General features: G+C 46.1%; 1 protein-coding gene across 1 annotated transcript; it reads left to right on the forward strand.

Moving 5' to 3' along the window:
• The first annotated feature begins 64 nt into the window (after window positions 1–64).
• LOC116971233 (nuclear receptor subfamily 5 group A member 2-like) lies at window positions 65–13,346 on the forward strand. Its single transcript, XM_033018222.1, has 4 exons — window positions 65–144; window positions 1,422–1,540; window positions 2,125–2,266; window positions 12,346–13,346. The coding sequence occupies exons 1-4, from the start codon at window positions 84–86 to the stop codon at window positions 13,017–13,019; spliced, it is 996 nt and encodes a 331-aa protein (XP_032874113.1). The 5' UTR covers window positions 65–83; the 3' UTR covers window positions 13,020–13,346.
• Window positions 13,347–22,488: the final 9,142 nt, after the last annotated feature.

The raw sequence follows: 22,488 nt of genomic DNA on the forward strand, positions 1-22,488 counted from the left end.
GGGCCTCTCTCTCTCTCTCTCTCTCTCTCTCTCTGACACTGCGGCTGCACAGCCACTCGCACAGTTCACATCGCCGAGGGTAGATGGGCAATTCTTGCCTCTCCGCGACTTTCGGCTGCTCGTTCTCGCAGCGGGGCCGAGAAGGTGAGGGGTCGGGCAGTTTTGTAACCAAGGGCCGTGCCGGCGAGTTTCCGGCTCGTGTGTGGCCACGAACTTTAAAGGCGAGAGTCTGGCAGCTTTTAATTGAAAGGTGAAGTCTGGTTAAAGGCACAGTGACTCGGGTACGGGGAGTGAAGCTGGACAAGCGAACAGGGTCGGCTGTGGTGGATTTACTGTAGAACCGCACTCCCGGGTCTATCAGCACAGTATCGGCTGGGCTCCTGTTCACCTGTTGTGTGTGTGTGTGTACTGGCAGCCACACGATGCTTTGTAAAGTGTGCCGCCGCCGTGGGTATCAATGGATATATCTTATGTTTGGCAACAGAAGCGCGTCGGGAGTGAAGTGAGACGGGGTTGGCTTGTGTGGTTCTGGGATCAGACTGGATCCAAGCCCGGGAGCAGCACAGAGCAGAGAGCCCAGACCCGAACCCGCGGCCCTAAACACAGCCACTTTTCACAAACACCGCCACGGCGCAGCGGGCTGACTATCTCCCGCTATCTCCTCCCCGTAAAGTTCTCATTCGGAGGTGGTTCACATTGCCTCTGTCGCTATCTCTGCCCCTTCGCTGGCGCCAGCCACCCGAGTCAGAGTCAGAGAGCTTCTTGCCCGAAATTGAGGAGCTTAGAGTTGAGAGCAAAACGAGCGCAGTTTCGCAGTCAGTGCGACCAGGTGCGTTGCCAATACCTGCGCCTTCAGTTTAGCCTGCGCCCGCTCTCCAGACATGAAACCCGCTGAATATAGCCGCTCTCGTGTAGGGATCTTCAATTACTGCCCAACCTGTGAACACCTATTTGTCAGCGATACCCCCTTCTCCTTTTCTACATCACCTCCTTTCTCTAACCTCCCTCCACCCCCCCTTCTGTACACCCCCCCCCCCCCATTTTCTACACCTCCCCCGCCCCCATTCTCTACACTCCCTCCATTCTCTCCATTCTCTACACTTCCCTCTCCCATTTTCTCCCCCCCCCCCATTCTCTAACCCCCCCCCCCCACCCCCCGTCTGATGTAAAGTATCAATTGAGTAATAAGATCCGTGCCTCGACCCCCGCCCCGCGCACTCCACTCCGCCGGCAGCACCGCCACCCTCTCCTCCTCCATCGCCCGTGTATTTAGCGGGAGTGATTTACAACCCCCTCTCCCCCTCCCCCCTCCTCCTCCCTGGTGAGATGTAGTTACAGCTACCCCACCCCCTCCCCTCCCACACACACACACACACACACCAAGTGAGCTATGTGAAGAGGTGTCGTGTTGTCCTCCACAGCCGCCCGCTCTCAGATGATGGAGTATGCCTACGACGAAGACCTGGACGAGTTGTGCCCCGTGTGCGGCGACAAGGTCTCGGGATACCACTACGGGCTCCTCACCTGTGAAAGCTGCAAGGTTCGTGCCGCCCGCTCCCCCACCCCTGTCCCGCCGCCCTCTCTCTACTCTGCACCCCCCCCCCCCCCCCCCCCCCCCCCCCGCCGTGTGCCCATCTATTCCCGGCCGTTTCATCCACACACGGGGAACCGCAGATGCCGATTTACAAATGAAAAAATACACAGAGTGCTGGAGTAACTCAGCGGGTCAGGCAGCATCTCTGGGGAACAGTCTGAAGAAGTGTCCCGACCCGAAACGTCATCTATCCATGTTCTCCAGAGATGCTGCATGACCCGCTGAGTTACTCCAGCACTCTGTGTCTAGTTTGACCACACTGTTGCCTTGAACCACTACCTACATCTGTAGCTGACCTTCCTGCACCGACACTCGCACTCAGATGTGCCGTTTGCTTTGGGAATCAACAATCGCTCGCTTTTAAATAAAACTCTTCGCGTTGTCCGCCGGTGGATGACCGAGCGGGTTCCCGCAGCGGGACAAGGCCGTTTCCCGGAGGAGCCGCCGGCGGGGCCGGAGCGACCTGGGCCTCGCAAAGTGCTCCCACCTCCCTCCTGCATGCTCTCACCTTCCCTCTCTCCTCTCTCCAGGGTTTCTTCAAACGCACAGTTCAAAATAACAAGAGGTACACGTGTATAGAGAACCAGACCTGCCCTATCGACAAAACTCAACGCAAGAGGTGTCCTTACTGCCGCTTCCAGAAATGCCTCAACGTCGGGATGAAGCTGGAAGGTAAATCAAGGCAGCGGGATGCGGTCCCATGGGCGCTCTCAGGGTGGGCGAGGGGCGAGGGCCGTGGGGAACTCTGAGTGCACTGTCAATTATGAAATCCGCTGGAACAGAGCAAAGCAGAAAGCCCGCGATAGAGACAAAATGCTGGAGTGACTCAGCGGATCGGGCAGCATCGCTGGAGAATGTGCATCGGGTCCTTTCTTCAAACCCGAAACGTCACCCACCCTTATTCTCCAGAGATGCTGCCCGATCCGCTGAGTTACTCCAGTACTTTGTGCCTATCTTTGGTATAAACTTTGGTGCAAATTTGTATAAGTCTCATTGTCTGCAACTCGTTCTCACCTAACACAAGCTAACAATTGCTAGTTTCCTTTTATCATCGTTACGTTTCTTTCATTCATTTGTTCTATATATCTCTACATCACCGTCTATATATCTCTCGCGTCCCTCTCCCCGACTCAATAGACAATAGACAATAGGTGCAGGAGTAGGCCATTCGGCCCTTCGAGCCAGCACCGCCATTCAATGTGATCATGGCTGATCATCCACAATCAGTACCCCGTTCCTGCCTTCTCCCCATATCCCCTGACTCCGCTATTTTTTAGAGCCTCGCTCTTGAAAGCATCCAGAGAACCGCCCTCCACCTGAGGCAGACTCCCAGCCTGAAGAAGGGACTCGCCCCGAAACGTCACCCATTCCTTCTCTCCAGAGATGTTGCCAGTCCCGCTGAGTTACTCCAGCATTTTGTGCCAATCTCTCTAATCCGCCCTTGCCCGACCAGTGACTTGGGGCAGCAAGCGTTGATGTTTATATGATGTTAAACTAATACATGACTATAAACACGTGTGTGAGTCTTGGCATCTGCCATACGTGCAAATGAATCAGAATCTGCAGAAAATTAACAATATAACTGCAGGCCCCGAGAGCCTGTGACCCGCGAGAGGTTTATTAGTTCCTAGTATGAGATTGTGACGGAACGCGGGCAAGGGAAGGGGCGGCGAGCGGGATAATCGTAGCTCAAATGTCACTCCACTATACACGGTTGTGAACCGGTGGAATATTGTGAATATCTTTGATATAATTTGGCCATTGATTGTGATTAGCGGGGATGGTTTTTGAAATTTACCACGAGTAACCAGAACCTCAACCCCGACAGTCCCGTCAGCCGAGGTCGTGGCGTTATCGCCAATCCAAAGAATGTTCAAAGAATACCTATTCCTTTTCTCCAGGGACGCTGTCTGACCCGCTGAGTTACTCCAGCTTTTTGTGTCTATCTTCGGTTTAAACCAGCATCTGCAGTTCCTTCCTACACATAAACCAGCGTCTGCTGTTCGTTGTTTCGACAATGTCCGAGCATTGTCGTTCCGTCTAACGAGACGTAAATACGAGTTGACCTGAAGAAGGGTCTCGACCCGAAACGTTGCCTATTTCCTTCGCTCCATAGATGCTGCCGCACCCGCTGAGTTTCTCCAGCATTTTTGTCTACCTTCGATTTTCCAGCATCTGCAGTTCATTCTTGAAGAGTAAATGCGAGTTGCTGGCTAGATTGTGGAATCAACGAAACCTCCTCGAAACGTTTCGGGTCGAGACCCTTCTTCAGACAGTCTCGAACCAAAACATCACCTATTCCTTCTCTCCAGAGTTACTCCAGCATTTTGTGTCTCTCTTCGGTTATTCCCTCTCGCCTGTATCTGTGCACTGGATGGCTCGATTGTAATCATGTATAGTCTTTCCGTTAGCACGCAAAAACATGTTTCCACTGTATTTCAGCACACGTGAAAAATAAAATATACTACACTAAAAAGGGGTCGGGTGACGGGGATCTTGTAACGGGGATCTTGTAAGAAGAGATCGGGTAACCAGAGATTTGGTAACGGGAACCTTGTAGCGTGGATCTTGTAACGGGGACCTTGTAATGGGGATCGGGTAACGGGGATATTGTAACGTGGATCTTGTACCGGGGATCTTGTAATGGGGATCTTATAACGGGATCGGGTAACGGGGATCTTGTAAAGGGGGTCTTGTAACGGGGATCGTGTAAAGGGGATCTTGTAACGGGATCGGGTAACGGGGATCTTGTAACAAGTGATCGTATAACGATGGATCGCGTAACGGGGGATCTTGCAACCGGGGATCGGGTAACGGGAACAGGTCACGGGGAATCGGGTAACGAGTGGTCTTGTAACAAGAGATGGTGTACAAAGGAGACGGGCAGGCGACGGCATTCGGTCTCCTGTACTCGGACTGAGGCGACCTCCCACCTGTCGGACATGTTCACCCGCGGCCAACTACAATACAATTTCACCCGTTATAACCATATAACCATATAACAATTACAGCACGGAAACAGGCCATCTCGGCCCTTCTAGTCGTGCCGAACACATACTCTCCCCTAGTCCCATCTACCTGCACTCAGACCATAACCCTCCATCCCTTTCCCGTCCATCTACCGATCCAATTTATTTTTAAATGATAAAATCGAACCTGTCTCCACCACTTCCACTGGAAGCTCATTCCACACAGCCACCCCTCTCTGAGTAAAGAAGTTCCCCCTCATGTTACCCCTAAACTTTTGTCCTTTAATTCTCAAATCATGTCCTCTTGTTTGAATCTTCCCTACTCTCAGTGGGAAAAGCTTATCCACGTCAACTCTGTCTATCCCTCTCGTCATTTAAAATACCTCTATCAAGTCCCCCCTTATCCTTCTGCGCTCCAAAAAATAAAGACCTAACTTGTTCAACCTTTCTCTGTAACTTAGTTGCTGAAACCTAGGTAACATTCTAGTAAATCGCCTCGTAAATCTCATTATATTCAAATCAATTTATTAGCTCCTGTCTTATAGATTTAAAAAAAATAGAACGAACTAAAATTGAAAATTGGTTATCCAAACTTCCTGCTCTCCAGGAATCGGTGTCTTGATGGGTGGGGGGAGGGGGGGGGGGGACAGGTTAAAAGTGATGTGATTTGTAACTGCGAAGGAAGGAACTACAGATGCTGGTTGACACCGAAGGTAGACACACAATGCTGGAGTAACTCAGCGGGACAGGCAGCATCTCTGGAGGGAAAGAATGGGTGACGTTTCGGGTCTGAAGAAAGGTCTCGACCGGTAGCGTCACCCATTCCTTCTCCACATAGATGCTGCCTGTCCCGCTGAGTTACTCCAGCTCTGCTGGATATTATTAGTTGGAAACATTGAACTGTTGGAAGATGGGTCCGGTTACAGTTGTTGTTGTTGTTGTTGTGTGTGTGTGGGGGGGGGGGGGGGGGGGGGGAGCGCAGGAGGATGAGGGGTGATCTTATAGAGGTGTATAAAATCATGAGAGGATTAGATCGGGTAGATGCACAGTCTTTTGCCCAGAGTAGGGGAATCGAGGACCAGAGAGCATATGTTTAAGGTGAAGGGGAAAAGATTTAATAGGAATTTGAGGGGTAACTTTTTTCACACCGAGGGTGGTGGGTGTATGGAACAAGCTGCCAGAGGAGGTAGTTGAGGCTGGGACTATCTCAACGTTAAAGAAACAGTTAGACATGTACATGGATAAGACAGGTTTGGAGGTATATGGCCAAACGCGGGCAGGTGGGACTAGTGTAGCTGGGACATGTTGGCCGGTGTGGGCAAGTTGGGCCGAGGGGCCTGTTTCCACGCTGTATCACGCTTCGACTCTCTGACTGTGGCTGTATGGGTCAGGTCAAACTCCAGACCACTCACTTGCCAATATAAATACCGTGCATCTACAAATACAGTGTCTACAGACCCGTTGTGCGGCTGCAAGTTAGAATGTCATTGTTGTGATTTCGGCACCCGTGACGATTGAAACACCCTTAACCTGACTCTTGGGTCTGAGCGATCACCTATTACAAAATGTGCAGGAAGGAACTGCAGATTCTGGTTCATACCGAAGATAGACACAAAATGCTGGAGTAACTCAGCGGGGCATGCAGCGTCTGTGGAGAGAAGGAACGGGCGACGTTTCGGGTCAAGACCCTTTTTTAAGATAGCGGAGTCAGGGGATATGGGGAGAAGGCAGGAACGCGGTACTGATTCTGGATGATCAGCCATGATCACATTGAATGGCGGTGCTGGCTCGAAGGGCCAAATGGCCTACTTCTGCACCTATTGTCTATTGTCTATTGTGACTGTGGTAAACTGCAAGACCATGTAGGTGGTCGGGGTAACGAGGCCGCAGTCACGCACCCGCTCCCGGCCGCTTAGTTGTGGCTTCGGGCGACTGTTCACTGTCGGGCCGCAGCCGGGAGTTCAGTTTAAGTTGCACCGTTCACCCTTCAGTTTTAATGGAACGGCCGCGGGTGGATAGGTGTCTGAAGAAGGGTCTCGACCCGAAATGTTACCCATTCCTTCTCTCCAGAGACGCTGCCTGTCCCGCTGAGTTGCTCCAGTATTTTGCGTACATCAGCGCTCGGAAACTGTCTGACCGGGTTTAAAGCGCTTTGGGAAGTGATAGGCGCTACATAAATGCAAACAGGAACTGTTGTAATTGCTGGTTAGATCGGAGAACATCCTGGAGTGAGGGAACCGGGGCCAACGCTTCCTATAACCACACAATTCCCGTCACTCTCTCTCCATACACCCTGCCTGCCCCACAGTCTCCCAGCTAAAACTCCACACACTCCACTAGTTCATAGCAGACACATTGATATCGCCGCACGACCGCGGGGCTGAGAGAATTGTCCCATCTCCCCACTCTGTCGCTTTGCCCTTGAGCGGCAACGGTGGAAGAGTTTTTAAAAACTCGTTGATAAAAATTCCGAAACTGTTGAAGAATTGTCAAGTTGCGAGCAGCGGGCAAGTAAAAGATTCCGACACCCTTGCTTTAGAATATGGGAGACTGTAATTCCAGCAATTGCATTTGCAACATGTAAAAGCGGCCAGCGAGGATCGGCCGTAGAATGACTGAAGTAGCGGGGATGAATTTACACCCAATGCCGCTCTTGTCAGCTCCTTTCAATTGATTTGGAAATTAAACATTTAAATTTAAAAGGAACGGAACCGTGTGTTTAAACCTCCCCGCGCAGTGCCTTGGTATTGAACGTTAGATCAGGTCACCTCCCGGCTTTTTCCCACACCAACCCCGCCGGCCACCGGCTGCCCTTCGTGGATTAACAGTTAGATTTCGTGGCCATTGATTCAGTATTTCGTGTGTGAGTCTTCCATTTGACCACTTTAAATACAAGCGAATATCCCGATGTTAAAAGCAAACCAACCTTGTTAATAGCAACCGTGAAACCACAGCAATCTATTTCATGAAAACCCCTCTGGATGGGAAGCCCCCTGTTTTTTTTTAATCCAATCTGAGATGTGAACTCAGATCTCGCAATCTCGTTGATGCTTAATTGCCCTTCGGTTCAAGAGGCAATTAACTGAAGATAGACACAAAATGCTGGAGTAGCCCAGCGAGACAGGCAGCATCCCTAGAGAGAAGGAATGGGTCGACACCCTTCTTCATAAACAGTTTGTCATTTACACTTCATCTCGCTACTCTTGCACGGAATCTCCGCCGCAACGACCCCTCTGCCTCATTTTAACATCATCCCATCTGATGCTATTGTGTGGTCCGATACATTTTACAGCTGGGCAGATGTAAACACGGGATTTCCAAAGCTTCCTGTTCTCTGAAACAAAAAAACAAAGTGGAATTGTTTTAACAAATATATTGAACATAATATTACAAGGTATTACGAAACATTCTTAGTGGAGGATAGATGATTTTTTTTTGCTCGTTATAAATAATTTTAATTTGATCCTATTTCCTCGTCATTCTGGACTACATCACTGCATTGTGCTTTACTTGGTTCTAATTCCTGTCCTTTTGTATAATTCTCTAAAGATGCATGTTAACCCACAGCTACTATCAAGGGTAGCTCTACATCCTGAAATTCTCCCGTTAATTCCCTATTTATATACACCATTTGAATATATATATATATATATATATATATATACAATTCACCAATCTCTCCTTCAATATATATATATTGTGTGAATTGCCACTGGTAATATCAGAGAATTGGCAACAATTTACTGTTCACAATACAGTGTATATTGGGTACACAAAAGTGCTGGAGAAACTCAGCGGGTGCAGCAGCATCTATGGAGCGAAGGAAATAGGCAATCAGTGTATTTTGGGTGTTGTTTGATGCACAGAAGCCTCAAGATTATTCAAAATAATTCAATTAATGTACAAACTAATAGATTTAAATAAATACAACATTTGAAGTACTATTTTAGGAGATTTCAGATCCTGATTCTTATAATTTGTGTGATGTAAAGTTTAAATTACTGGCCTGACTCCCATTGCATGTTAACATGGTGAAGATTTCAAAACACTTCTGAAGAAGTTCATGGTGCCCCAGGAGCAAGAATATCTTTTATTCTGAAACAATAGTGTCAGCAATGGTTTTTTTCTGTGGCTCTTAGTAAACTGAGAATGAATCAATTCAGTGTCCAGCCTGAACATGATAACCCCAGTCTCTGGCTTACACTTGGGTAGCTTCACAACCCAGCAGCATGAATATTAACTTCTCTAACTTCAAGTAACCCTTACATTCCGACTCTCTCCATCCCTCCCCCATCTTAATTCTTCGACCCGTCTGGATGTCCTCCTGATTAAATTTTACATAGTTTGCTTCGTTGTCAACTTCCCCTAGCTAACAATAATTTATTCTGCATCTTCCTTGAACTTTTCCCCCTTCGACCTCTCATTTTCACACCTTACCCTTCCATATCTCTCGTTTCCCTCTCCCCTGACTCTCATTCTTAAGAAGGGTCTCGACCCGAAACAACACCCATTCCTTCTCTCCAAAGATGCTGCCTGTCCTGCTGAGTCACTCCAGCATTTTGTGTCTATCTTCGGTGTAAACCAGCATCTGCAGTTCCTTCCTCCACATTCTGGCTTTCAATATTTGTACAGTTTACACCAAGAGTGGCCACTGCAGGGTCCTGAACACACACCGTACAGAGCTGCTTCTTTTAAAAACAAATCAGTGTATTGGTGGTTAATAATGAATCAACAATCTATTATTGGGACACAAAAGGGAACACTGGATGAGGATTTGTGATGCCAGGAATGCTTTCGCTAGGAAACTGGCGAATAGTTACCAATGCACATTCCACCATGTAGGTTTAAACCTCCAATTGTCAAAAGTCTTTAAAATGGATACACACAGCCGACTACACATTTTTAATGTGGTGCTAATTCCTAAGATGACTCATAGTTCTCATCGCAACCTCAAGTGTGAGTCTCAGCAGTCTCAATATGTCGCAAAGCAGTCAAAGGTTCCAATTTAGCTTTGGTCACCAGTGGATGAAACGGGCTCAGAGAGAACTTCTCAAAAGCCGTTAGACCTATTCGCCACTGACAGACACGGCTGTGACAGAGACCATTAAAATAGCTCCCAAGACGTCCATTGAATTGGATTTGGTTTTTAAAAAAAATTCTGAGATATAACAATATATAACCCTGACACCAGCTCTCTCAAAGAGCTCACGTTGTCTACCTTGAAAGCATTATGTTGGTGCACTTCAGCTAATATTTCTCTTCAGCGAAAAGAAAAGGGGCATGCAGGCAGAAATATTGTAAGGAGCTGCAAACAGAAATTAAATAAGGACAAAAATATCAAGCTCCAGGAATTAGAAAAAAAATATTCATTAAACAAGAGACAAATTAAAAAGTTTAAAAATAAATCTTGAAAAGGAGAAGTTCAGAAGAATGCAACAAGCACATATTCTTTTAACTAGGCACGGGGGAATTTTAGAATAAAGTTACTTCACAGATACAAGAGTATTTAATGTAAAGCCTGAAATGGCTCGATTGACAATAGACAATAGACAATAGGTGCAGGAGTAGGCCATTCGGCCCTTCGAGCCAGCACCGCCATTCACTGTGATCATGGCTGATCATCCCCAATCAGTATCCCGTTCTTGCCTTCTCCCCATATCCCCTGACTCCGCTATCTTTAAGAGTAATCATGTATTGTCTTTCCGCTGACTGGTTGGCATGCAACAAAAACTTTTCACTGTACCTCGGTATACGTGACAATAAACTAATCTGAAACTGATCTGAACTGAAATGATGTTAGAGAACCAGACGGTACCATGAATGTGTTTAAGATGGAACTGCAGATGCTGGAAAATCGAAGGTAGACAAAAGTGTTAGAGAAACTCAGCGGGTGCAGCAGCATCTATGGAGCGAAGGAAATAGGCAACGTTTCGTCCCGAAACGTTGCCTATTTCCTTTGCTCCATAGATGCTGCTGCACCCGCTGAGTTTCTCCAGCACTTTTGTCTACCTTTATGTTCAGTATGGCTGGCGTCCCTTGTATCACTGCACAGTAGTGCCATTGGAAACCTAGTGACGATCATTCAAGGCAGAATGAGCGGCGGTTCATTCTTGCAAACACATAGTCATATAGGTGCGTCCAATCTAGAGGTTTGAAATGCTTTCTTCCATCAGGTAAATGCAAGCCTTCCTGAAGCACGTTCTAAGGCACACATTTACTGTGGAGTAAAGGCAGGCACAGAGTGCTGGAGTAACTCAGGTGGGGCAGCATCTCTGGAGCGAAGGAATGGACCACGTTTCAGGTCGAGACCCTTCTTCTCTCCAGAGATGCTGCCTGAGTTACTCCAGCATTTTGTGTCTACCTTCGATTTAAACCAGCACCTGCAGTTCTTTCTTACACATCCCATGGAGTAAATATTTTTATTCCAATTTAAATGATGGTTGGCCTGTTAATGGTTGTGTCACAAACCAACCAAACCAGTCAAGTTAAATTTTAGGATGCACAAATTGTTGTCTAAATAATTTTGAATTAAACAGGTTGTTAAGTGTACAATACCCACTTCCTCTTTTCTGTATTTGGGAATACATTTATCAGGAGACGTTGGACAAACTGCCATTGCTGTCTCTGGGGCAGTAGAATCTGTGGGGAGACCTGATAGAAATTTATTTTAAAAAAATGATTAGAGAGGCATAGATGAGGTAGACAGTCAGAACCTTTTTCCCAGGGTGGAAATCAAATACTGGAGGGCACAATTTCAATGTGAGAGAGGCAAAGCTTGAAGGAGATGTGTGGGGCAAGTTTGTTACAAAGAGGGTGGTGGGGAGGGGAATGCACTGCTGAAACTGGTTGTAAGTTGACTCCTACACTATAGGCAGATAGTGGCATTTCAGAGGCTTTTACTTGGCACATGGACATGAAGGGAATGGATCACATCCAGCAGATGAGATTATTTTGCCTGCTTTACCTTGCACTAAACATTATTCCTTTATCATGTATCTATACACTGTGAACAGCTCGATTGTAATCATGTATTGTCTTTCCGCTGACTGGATAGCAAGCAACTAAAGCTTTTCACTGTACCTCGGTACACGTGATAATAAACGAAACTGAACTGTTTCATCTTAGCATCATTTTGGACACATAACGTACATTGTGTGCCAAAGGGTTTTTTTCCTGCGTTGTACTGTTTTATGTTATGTGAGAATCAATTATTTCTTAGAGTGCAGGAGGATGAGGGTGAGGTGACCTTATAGAGGTGTACAAGATCACGAGAGGAATAGATAAGGTAAATGTACAGAGTCTTTTACCCAGAGTTGGGGAATCAAGAATAAGAGGACATGGGTTTAAGGTGAAGGGGGAAAGATTTAATAGGAATCTGAGGGTCACTTTTTCTCACAAAGGGTGGTGGGTGGTAGACAAAAGTGCTGGAGAAACTCAGCGGGTGCGGCAGCATCTATGGAGCGAAGGAAATAGGCAACGTTTCGGGCCAAAACCATGGTGGGTGGATGGAACGAGCTGCCGGATGAGGTAGTTGAGGCAGGTACAATGGGAATGTTTAAGAATCATTCAGACAGGTGGATAGGGCAGGTTTAGAGGGATATGGGCCACATGCAGGCAGGTAGAACTAGTGTAGATGGGGCGTGTTGGTTGGCATGGGCAAGTTGGGCCAAAGAGCCTGTTTCCTTGCTGTATGACTCCAGCACTCTTCAACTCTGTACATCCATGTTCCTGTGTTTTCATCCCTCGGTAGATTAATTTCTCCAAATGCACTGTACTCCACAGCTGTGAGGGCTGATCGCATGCGGGGCGGTCGAAACAAGTTTGGGCCAATGTACAAGAGGGACCGGGCTCTGAAGCAGCAGAAGAAGGCTCTGATCCGAGCAAATGGACTTAAGCTAGAAGCCATGACTCAGGTGATGCAGACAATGCCGACCGACCTGACAATATCTTCTGCCATTCAGAACATCCACTCAGCCTCCAAAGGACTACCTCTAAATCACCCTGCCTTGCCACCCACAGACTACGACCGAAGCCCGTTTGGCACATCTCCAATTAGTATGGCAATGCCGACACACGGCAGTCTGCAAGGCTACCAGACCTACAGTCCTTACCCGAGTCGTACTATCAAGTCCGAATATCCCGACCCTTACACTAGCTCGCCCGAGTCTCTCATGGGCTACTCCTACATGGACACCTACCCATCCAGCTCTCCATCCAGCATCCCACACCTGATCCTGGAGCTCCTGAAGTGTGAGCCCGATGAGCCCCAGGTGCAAGCCAAGATCCTGGCCTACCTCCAGCAGGAGCAGGCCAGCCGGGGGAAGCACGAGAAACTCAACACCTTCGGACTAATGTGCAAGATGGCCGATCAAACCCTCTTTTCCATCGTGGAGTGGGCCCGAAGCAGCATATTCTTCAGAGAACTTAAGGTATGGCCATCATTTTTTGTATTGTAATTGTATGTCAGCGAGGCCGGCAGAAGTAGCAGGATGGCGGCAGCTGTGATATATCAACGGGTGCACCATCCACATTTTGATCAGGCGAGTTTATACACTCCCGAAAAACCACTGGAGTGGATTTCCGACTGTGTCATCTGGTCTTAAGTTATGATCTTGGGCAGCCTGTAGCATAGGAAATATGGAGGGAAGTACCGTACTAAATGAATGGATAAAAAATTAAATGGGATCAAGGATATCATCCGTGCACTTGTTATGTATCACACCTCCCTAAACACTACCACACTGGTGCTACATTGAACTCAATGTATGATATCGCTGCAAGGTCTTGAACCTGACCCTAATTTTATCACCAGTGTCAGGTCCAATATTTACATTGCTTAAATGTTTCTGGGTTAGTCACATTTTCTTTTCTCAAACATCATCAAAGTGAGTAAAATGCAAAGGTTCCAGGTTTTATATACTTCTTCCTCTGTCAGGTTCAGTCGTATTAGAAATAGATTTTCCTTCAGTTAATTATTAAAAATCCATCCTTTCAAAGTGCATAAACAAACTCAGAAGTCAATTCACCAGAGACGATCAAAGATTTATTAGCTCTGAAAATAATGGACATAGCTGTTATATGTACAAAGAAAATGTTTTCAAATTTGGGTATGCTTTTGCAAGAATTATTCCTGAAGTGTTTGGTGGTATATTTTACCAGTAGGGCTGCAAATGCATAATACTGAATAGTTCACATTTCTGATTATTTTCTGTTATTCATGACTGAAGAAGAAAACCTTTGTTTGATGCTGGTTAATCTTCTAAAATATGGCGTTCGATATTGTCTCGTTGTTGTACAGAATTGCAGGTGCCTGGGCAGGGCATTCAGTGAGTACTCAGCATCGTATTCAATCAGAACTGAGTTGCGAATGTTCTCCTGATTCTCTGCCCACGGCTCAGAACTAACAATTTCTCTAATCTTGACTAATCTTCTGGGATTTTTTCAGGATGTAACAAGTAGAATGGATAAGGGAGAGCCAGTGGATGTGGGTATATCTGGACTTTCAAAAAGCCTTTGACAAGGTCCCACACAAGAGATTAGTGTGCAAAATGAGAGCACATGTTATTGGGGGTAGGGTATTGACATGGATAGAGAACTGGTTGGCAGACAGGAAACAAAGAGTAGGAATTAACGGGTCCTTTTCAGAATGGCAGGCAGTGACTAGTGGAGTGCCGCAAGGCTCGGTGCTGGGACCCCAGTTGTTTACAATGTATATTAACGATTTAGACGAGGTAATTAAATGTGACATCCCCAAGTTTGCGGATGACACAAAGCTGGGCGGCAGTGTGAGCTGTGATGAGGATGCTATGAGGCTGCAGGGTGACTTGGATAGGTTGAGTGAGTGGTATAATGTGGATAAAGGTGAGGTTATCCACTTTGGTGTCAAAAATGGGAGGGCAGATTATTAATTTAATGGTGTCAGATTAGGAAAAGGAGAGGTGCAAGGAGATCTGGGTGTGCTTGTACATCAGTCACTGAAAGTAAGCATGCAGGTACAGCAGGCAGTGAAGAAAGCCAATGGCATGTTGGCCTTCATTGTGAGAGGATTTGAGTTTAGGAGCAAGGAGTTCCTACTGCAGTTGTACAGGGCCCTGGTGAGACTGCACCTGGAGTATTGTGTGCAGTTTTGGTCTCCTAATCTCAGGAAGGACATTATTGCTATTGAGAGAGCGCAGCATAGGTTCACCAGGTTAATTCCTGGGATGGCGGGACTGACAAATGATGAGAATAGGTTGACTGGGCTTGTATTCACTGGAATTTAGAAGGATGATGTTATAGAAACATCTAAAATTCTTAAAGGATTGGACAGGGTAGATGCAGGAAACATGTTCCCGATGTTGGGGGAGTCCAGAACCAGGGGTCACAGTTTAAGAATAAGGGGTAGGCCATTTAGGACTGAGATGAGGAAAACGTCTTCACCCAGAGAGTTGTGAATCTGTGGAGTTCTCTGCCACAGAAGGCAGTGGTGGCCAATTCACTGGATGTTTTCAAGAGAGGGTTAGATTTAGCTCTTAGGGCTAAAGGATTTAACGGAAATGGGGAAAAAGCAGGAACGGGGTACTGATTTTAGATGATCAGCCATGGTCATATTGAATGGTGGTGCTGGCTCAAAGGGCCGAATGGCCTACTCTTGCACCTGCATTTCTATGTTTCCAACTACAAAAGGTGAACTCCAAGGTTTTACTGCAAGAACTGGTACCAGGTTTTCAGATCAAGGTTGCAATGGTTGTCACGAACAAACAGACTTGGTGGAAAGATTGCTTGTGGATCCTTCTGCATATAGTCTCAGCACAAACAGTGTACATGCAAGTGTGTAGGAAGGAACTACAGATGCCTGTTTACAAAACTACAGATGCTAGTTTACAAGATAGACACAAAATGTTGGAGTAACTCAGTGGGACAGGCAGCATCTCTGGAGAGAAGGAATGGGTGACGTTCTGGGTCGAGACCCTTCTTTAGACTGAGAGTCAGGGGAGAGTGAGACAGAGATAAGGAAGGGTAAGGTGTGAAAACGTGAAAATGTAGAATAGATCATTGTTAGCCAGGGGAAGGTGACAATGAAGCATACCAAGATAAAATTTAATTAGGGGGGGCAGTCAGACTGATCGGAGAACTCTGAGTGGGGGGATGGGGGGGGGGGTGTGGATGGAGAGAGAGGGAAAGCAAGGGTTGACATTTTTAGTATTGATTTTTTAGTTGAGTTTGGAGATCTTTATTTGTTAATTCTCTTTGGTAAAATCAGGTGGTTTTTGGTTTTTAAAACTGATTCTGTTTTAATAAATTGCAACTGAATTAGTCGTGACGATAAACAAGTACGCAACGTGTTGAAACTCACCTATTACCAGCGGGTAATTTACGTACAAGTCAGGTCTGAGACTAACCTAGCTCCTGCCCATAGACAACTGTAATTGGTCGTTAGTCTATTAAAACACAGAGTCCTTGTGCTATAACATCTGGATAAGCGTTCAACCAAGAAAACTAAGCCCAAAGCCAAAGTACTGTCGAAACAGATTATACAAACTTATGCGAAGGGTAATAACTAACTCCAGATGCAATAATCAGCTGCCTACATGTAAACAAGTTCATTAAATAAAACTGCTTGTGTAGATGCCAGTATATCATTGGGGTTATCAAGTGGGCACCTCCCTTCACTGGTGTTTCGTTGAGTTAGGCCCACGACACCTCGGGAAGTTAGTTCTGACGTCCCAGAACAACCCCTCTCAATACCTGCTCTCATCACCTATGCTACCAATATTCACTCAATAATGGAAATCACAGATGATTGATTCACTCTAACAAATGCTACACACTCGCATCTTGGTTTACACTTATCCTAACCCATCATTAAACTCGTAACAAATATGAACCTTCATTAAACGCGCCACAAATATGAACCTTGCAGAAAACCGGGATATGCTTACCTAGAAATACATTATCGGAATATAAAAATATTGGCAACACAGTGATTTATCAATGTGAAGAACAAGGAACAAATCTTTGAAGCAGGTTTTCAGAGCGGCTCTTTTCAGTACGTCATTGAAAATGTAACATTTCAAGCCCAATAGTGTGTTAGTGATTTCAACCTTTTATCAAACCTATTGCTGAGTCATATGTCGGGACAAATTTTGACTTTGTCTTACAGATGATATGATGCAGGCAGCCTGTTGTGCATCATTCCTAGTTTTAATGTTCACTTGTTGCAAAAGGAAACAGGCTGTGGACTTATCATCACCCATTTAATCAGTGTGGATATGTCGAGCACACAAGGGAAGAAAGCCACTAGCATCATATATCCCCCTGGGCCACTATAGTTCCCGACCAAGCCAGATTTTAGACATTTTTCTTTTTCCAAGAGTCAAGATTGAAACGGGAACAACAAACTTCTTGCTTGCAATAGCACAACAGATAGGTAAACATATTACTCTGTAAAACCCATAATAAACAACAACAATAGTTCACTATATATTTTTTTTAAAAGCAGACAATAAATAGACAAGAGTAGTGCAAAGTCAAAAATAATGTCCCCAATGGGCCTGTCCCACTTAGGTGACTTTTTAGGCGACTGCAGGAGACTATGCGGTCGCCACATGTTCGTGGGTGGTTGCCGGGGAGTCGCCTTCATGGTCGTGAGGAGTTCCCGCATTCTGGGAACTAGTCGCGGCCTCGTTTTGGTCGCCGTGAAATTTTCAACATGTTGAAAAATTCACGGCGACTAGAATGAAGCCGCCATGGAGGGTAGCGATAATTCTCGTGATGTAGGTGCAGTGGTAGTGGGTCGCCAGGAGGTCGTAGGTTCTCGTAAGTTCTTGTAGGTTGTAGCCGGTGCTGACTGGTGAATTTCATTGGCTCATTGGAAAAAAAAACGGTAAGCAGTAGTTTTCAGAACCAAGGATAACCGACCCGTAATGTTAAATGTCGTGTATCTCTGGCTTCTTAAAAGTTGTCTCCACTCCCCCCTCCCCCCCCTCTCCCCCCCTCTTTTAAGGGACAGGTGACCCTTCCCGTACACTGTGCTTTCACCGTCTTAATTACAGCGCCAACCTTCCAGTTCATCGCGGTGTGTGTCTGTATCACATTGGTTTTGCACCGTGTGAATTTCACTCAGACAGCGCTCCCCCCGCTTGACCTGTCCCCCACCTGCATAGCGGGATGGTGAAGGAAGCGATGTGTGTGTGTGTGTGTGTGTGTGTGTGTGTGTGTGTGTGTGTGTGTGTGTGTGTTCCACTCTGACAGTCTCCGGCAGTCGCCTGAAAAATCACCTAAGTGGGACAGGCCCACAAGTCTATATAGTTTGGAGACTATTTGGAGGTTGTAGTGTTTATTAGACTGATGGTTGTCAGGAAGAAACATTTCCTGAACCTGGACGTTACAGTTTTCAGGCTCTGATACCTTTTCTCAGGCTCCTATATCTTGCATTGAGAGATTTAGAGATGAAAGCAATGTTTAGAAGTTCTTTCCTTTGAACAAGCTGAAGGTGTTGGCCATGGCCAGAGGGTTTTGTCCTCACCTTAGAGCCAGCAGTCCATTGGTTCAAGACTGCTGTAGGAAACTCCAGGGTGGCACGGTGGCACTACGGTAGAGTTGCTGCCTTACAGCATCAGAGACTCGGGTTCGATCCTGACTAAGGGTGCTGTCTGTATGGAGTTTGTACATTCTCACTGTGACCTGATGGGGTTTCTCCGAGATCTTCGCTTTCCTCCCACACTCCAAAGACGTACAGGTTTGTAGATTAATTGGCTTGGTATAAATGTATAAATGTAAAATTTCCCCTTGTGTGTGTGTGGGATAGTGTTAATGTGCGGGGATTGCTGGTCAGCGAGGACTCGGTGGGCTGAAGGGCCTGTTCCCGCATTGTATCTCTAAACTAAACTAGAACACATGGGGCTAAGCTGGAACATGGAGGATTGCTGCACTGTCAGCAGCTTAGTCTGTGATACACTGAAGATCCTTTAAACCTGTTGTACCAAGACCACATCAGGTAGCTTTAGGATAAGGGTTATTCTAAATCTAATTTAATAAGTTAATTAGGCAAAAGAGCAGAATTAGGCCCTTCGGCCCATCAATACTCCGCCATTCAATCATGCCTGATCTATCTTTCCCTCCCAACTCCTTTCTCCTGCCTTCTCCCCGTAACCTTTGACACACTCACTAATCAAGAACCTATCAATCTCCACTTTAAAAATATCCAATAACTTGTCCGTGTTATATAACAGCCGTCTGTGGCAATGAATTCCACAGATTCACCACCCTCTATCAACATTCCTCCTCCTCGCCATTCTAAAAGTATGTCCTTTTATTCAGAGGTTGCGCCCTCTGATCCTAGACTCTCCCACTAGTGGAAACATTCTCTCCGCGTTCACTCTATCCAGGCTTTTCACTATTCCGTAGGTTTCAATGAGATCTCCCTCTGCTTTCCCAAGGCAGCATGAAGTGCAGATGGAGTCAATGGCGGGGAGTCTGGTCTGTGTGATGGACTGGGCAACATCCACAATCTGTGCAATTTGTTGCGGTCTTGGGCAAAGCTGTTCTTAAGCCAAACTGTGATGCACCCCGACAGTATGCTTTCTATGGTGCATCTGTTGATGTTTATAAGAGTGACTGGAGATATGCTGAATTTCCTCAGTCTTCTAAGGAAGTAGAGGCGCTGATGTGTATTCTTGTCTGTCACATCAATGTAGTTGGTCAATGACAGATTGTTGATCATATTTATGAGAAGGAACTTGTAGCTTTCATAGAAACATTGAAAATAGGTGCAGGAGGAGGCCATTTGGTCCTTCGAGCCAGCACCGCCATACATTATGATCATGGCTGATCATCCACAATCAGTAACCCGTGCCTGCCTTCTCCCCATATACCTTGATTCCGCTAGCCCCTAGAGCTCTATCTAACTCTCTTTTAAATCCATCCAGTGAACTGGCTTCAACTACCTTCTGTGGCAGAGAATTCCACAAATTCACAACTCTCTGGGTGAAAAAGTTTTTTCTCACCTCAGTCTTAAATGGCCTCCCGTTTATTCTAAGACTGTGGCCCCTGGTTCTGGACTCGCCCAACATTGGGAACATTTTTTCTGCATCTAGCTTGTCCAGTCCTTTTATAATATTATATGTTTCTATAAGATTTTCCCATCATCCTTCTTCTTCTTCTTGCGTATGGCGTGCACAGCCTAAAGTTGTAAGACAACTTGTTCTGTTTGATCTTCTGTTTGTGCACGCCAGGTTGATTGCATTCGCTGAAACAGGGTGGACCACGTGAAGGTTGCGATCTCCCATCCCTCTCATCCTTCTAAATTCCTGTGAAACCCAGTCTGTCCAATCTTTCCTCATATGACAGTCCCGCCATCCCGGGGATTAACCTCGTGAACCTACGCTGCACTGCCTCAATAGCAAGGATATCCTTCCTCAAATTAGGAGACCAAAACCGCACACAACACTCCAGATGTGGTCTCACCAGAACCCTGTACAACTGCAGAAGGACCTCTTTACTCCTATACTCAAATCTTCCCGTTATGAAGGCCAACATGCCATTAGCTTTCGTCACTGCCAGCATTCAACAATTTCCACTTCAGCACCATTGATGCTGATTGGGGCATGTACTCCACCATGCTTCCTGAAGTCAATAACTAGCGCCTTCAGATGCTGAAGGTGGTGGTTGACACCATGTTACTGAGTTCTCCATCTCCTTCCTGTACTCCATCTTGTCATTGTTGGTGATCCGGCCCACCAAAGGAATGCTGGTCTCCTCTAATGACCCAACTTCTCCATTATGCCCATCCATGGTGAAGTTTCTTATTAAAAATCTATTCTCTGGCATAATTGCTACCAGATCATTTCTTCAGACAGGCCATTTGTACAATTGCTTCCCTCAGATCAGCGACTGTTACTTGAATGTTTGCCTGTTTCCTGTTTGCACGCAAATGCTCGAATTAGTTGACAGAGAATGCATTTTATGTAAAGTATTTTACGAGATGGGAATTGGCAATGACAAGAGTCTTGTTTATTCCAACTGTAGCAAGCCTTTGATACTTTGTGCATTAACAACCATTGGTGATAAAAGATTGCAACTGTGTAACTGGTCCCAGTTCCTGCCCCTTCTTCTCCAGTCTAGTTTGTCAAAACAACCTCACTGCGATCAATGGAAACTCTCACTTTCAGAAATGCTGCTGTTGAACCTGCTCATTGCTCCTCTTTGCTTAGTTGGCAGCAGCTGTAATCGACTGATATCCAGTGAGGCTCTTCAGCTTTTCTGACATAATTTATGTTTATGAAGTGGGACTTATTAGTTTTAAAGATGCAGCATAGGAACAGGCCCTTCGGCCCACCGAGTCCATGCCAATCAGCGATCCCCCATGCACTAATTCTATCCAACACGCTACTGACAATTTACTGAAGCCTATTAACCTACAAACCCACGTCCTAGGGATGTGGGAGGAAACCGGAGCACCCGGAAGAAACCCACACGGTCACCGGGAGAACGTGCAAACTCCCCAAGGGCAGCACCCAAGGTCAGGATCGAACCGGGTTCTCTGACCCAGTGAAGCAGCGGATCTACCTGCTGTGCCACGTTGCTGCCCTTCCCTTCAGAGTTGACGCTGCCCGGAATTGGCACCATCGCTGCCAGAACCACACTGACATTTCAGTTGGATGTGGAATCTGCTTGCGTAAAGCATTTGAAACAATTTCTACTTTGAAACATTTTTATCGTCCATAATTTTCTGCAGCAGTGAATCGATTAACTATTTTTTAAAAGCATGTATGACAATTTTGTGGGCGTTTTTAGGCTCTGATACCTCTTTTTACTCAGGCTCATGTATCTTCCTTTGAGAGATTTAGAGATGAACTCAATGTTTAAAAGTCCTTTCCTTTAAACAGGCTGAAGCTGTTGGCCATTACCAGAGGATCATGTCCTCACATTAGTGTCAGCGGTCCATAGGTTCAAGTCAGCCGTAGGAACCCACAGGCACAGCGGTAGAGTTGCTGCTTAACCGGGTCTTCAGAGACCCGGGTTCGACACCGACTACGGGTGCTGTCTGTACGGAGTTTGTACGTTCTCCCCGTGACCCTCGTGGGTTTTCTCCGAGATCTTCGGTTTCCTCCCACACTCCAAAGACGTACATGTTTGTAGGTTAATTAGCTTGGCATATACAGTGCATTGAGAAAGTATTCAGACCCCTTCACTTTTTCCACACTTTGTTACATTACAGCCTTATTCTAAAATTGGTTACAGTCATTTTTTTTTATCATCAATCTACGCACCTCATAATATAAAAGCGAAAACAGGTGTTTAGTAATTATTGCAAAATAATAAAAAATAAATAACTGAAATATCACATTTACGTAAGTATTCAGACCCTTTGACGTGACTCCTAAAATTGAGCTTTGGTGCATCGTGTTTCCATTAATTATCCTTGAGATGTTTCTACAACTTGATAGGAGTCTACAAGTGGTAAATTAAATTGATTGGACATGATTTGGAAAGGCACACACCTGTCTATATAAGGTCCCACCGTTGACAGTGCATGTCAGAGCAAAAAACAAGCCATGAAGACGAAGGAATTGTCTGTAGACCTCCGAGACAGAATTGTGTTGAGACACAGATCTGGGGAAGGGTATAAAACATTTTTTGGAGCATTGCAGTTCCCGAAGAGCACAGTGGCGTCCGTCATTCATAAATTGAACTTTGAAACCACCAGGACTCTTCATAGAGCCTGGCCAAACTGAGCAATCAGGGGAGAAGGGCCTTAGGATAGAGACTTACTAACATATTCAGGGAGGTGACCAAGAACCCGATGGTCACTCTGACAGAGCTCCAGAGTTCCTCTGTGGAGATGGGAGAAACTTCCAGAAGGACAACTATATCTGCAGCACTCCACCAATCAGGCCTTTATTGTAGAGTGGCCAGACAGTAGCCACTCCTCAGTTAAAGGCA

The sequence above is a fragment of the Amblyraja radiata genome, chromosome 3 (genome assembly GCF_010909765.2).
Source record: "Amblyraja radiata isolate CabotCenter1 chromosome 3, sAmbRad1.1.pri, whole genome shotgun sequence".
Classification (NCBI taxonomy): Eukaryota; Metazoa; Chordata; class Chondrichthyes; order Rajiformes; family Rajidae; genus Amblyraja; species Amblyraja radiata.

What these genes read in the sequence shown, in the direction of transcription:
- LOC116971233 (XM_033018222.1), top strand. Translation starts at nt 84, where the DNA reads ATGGGCAATTCTTGCCTCTCCGCGACTTTCGGCTGCTCGTTCTCGCAG. An exon ending in CTCGCAGCGGGGCCGAGAAG is followed by an intron (nt 145 to 1,421) that starts GTGAGGGGTCGG and finishes TGTCCTCCACAG; the next exon opens with CCGCCCGCTCTCAGATGATG. An exon ending in TCACCTGTGAAAGCTGCAAG is followed by an intron (nt 1,541 to 2,124) that starts GTTCGTGCCGCC and finishes TCCTCTCTCCAG; the next exon opens with GGTTTCTTCAAACGCACAGT.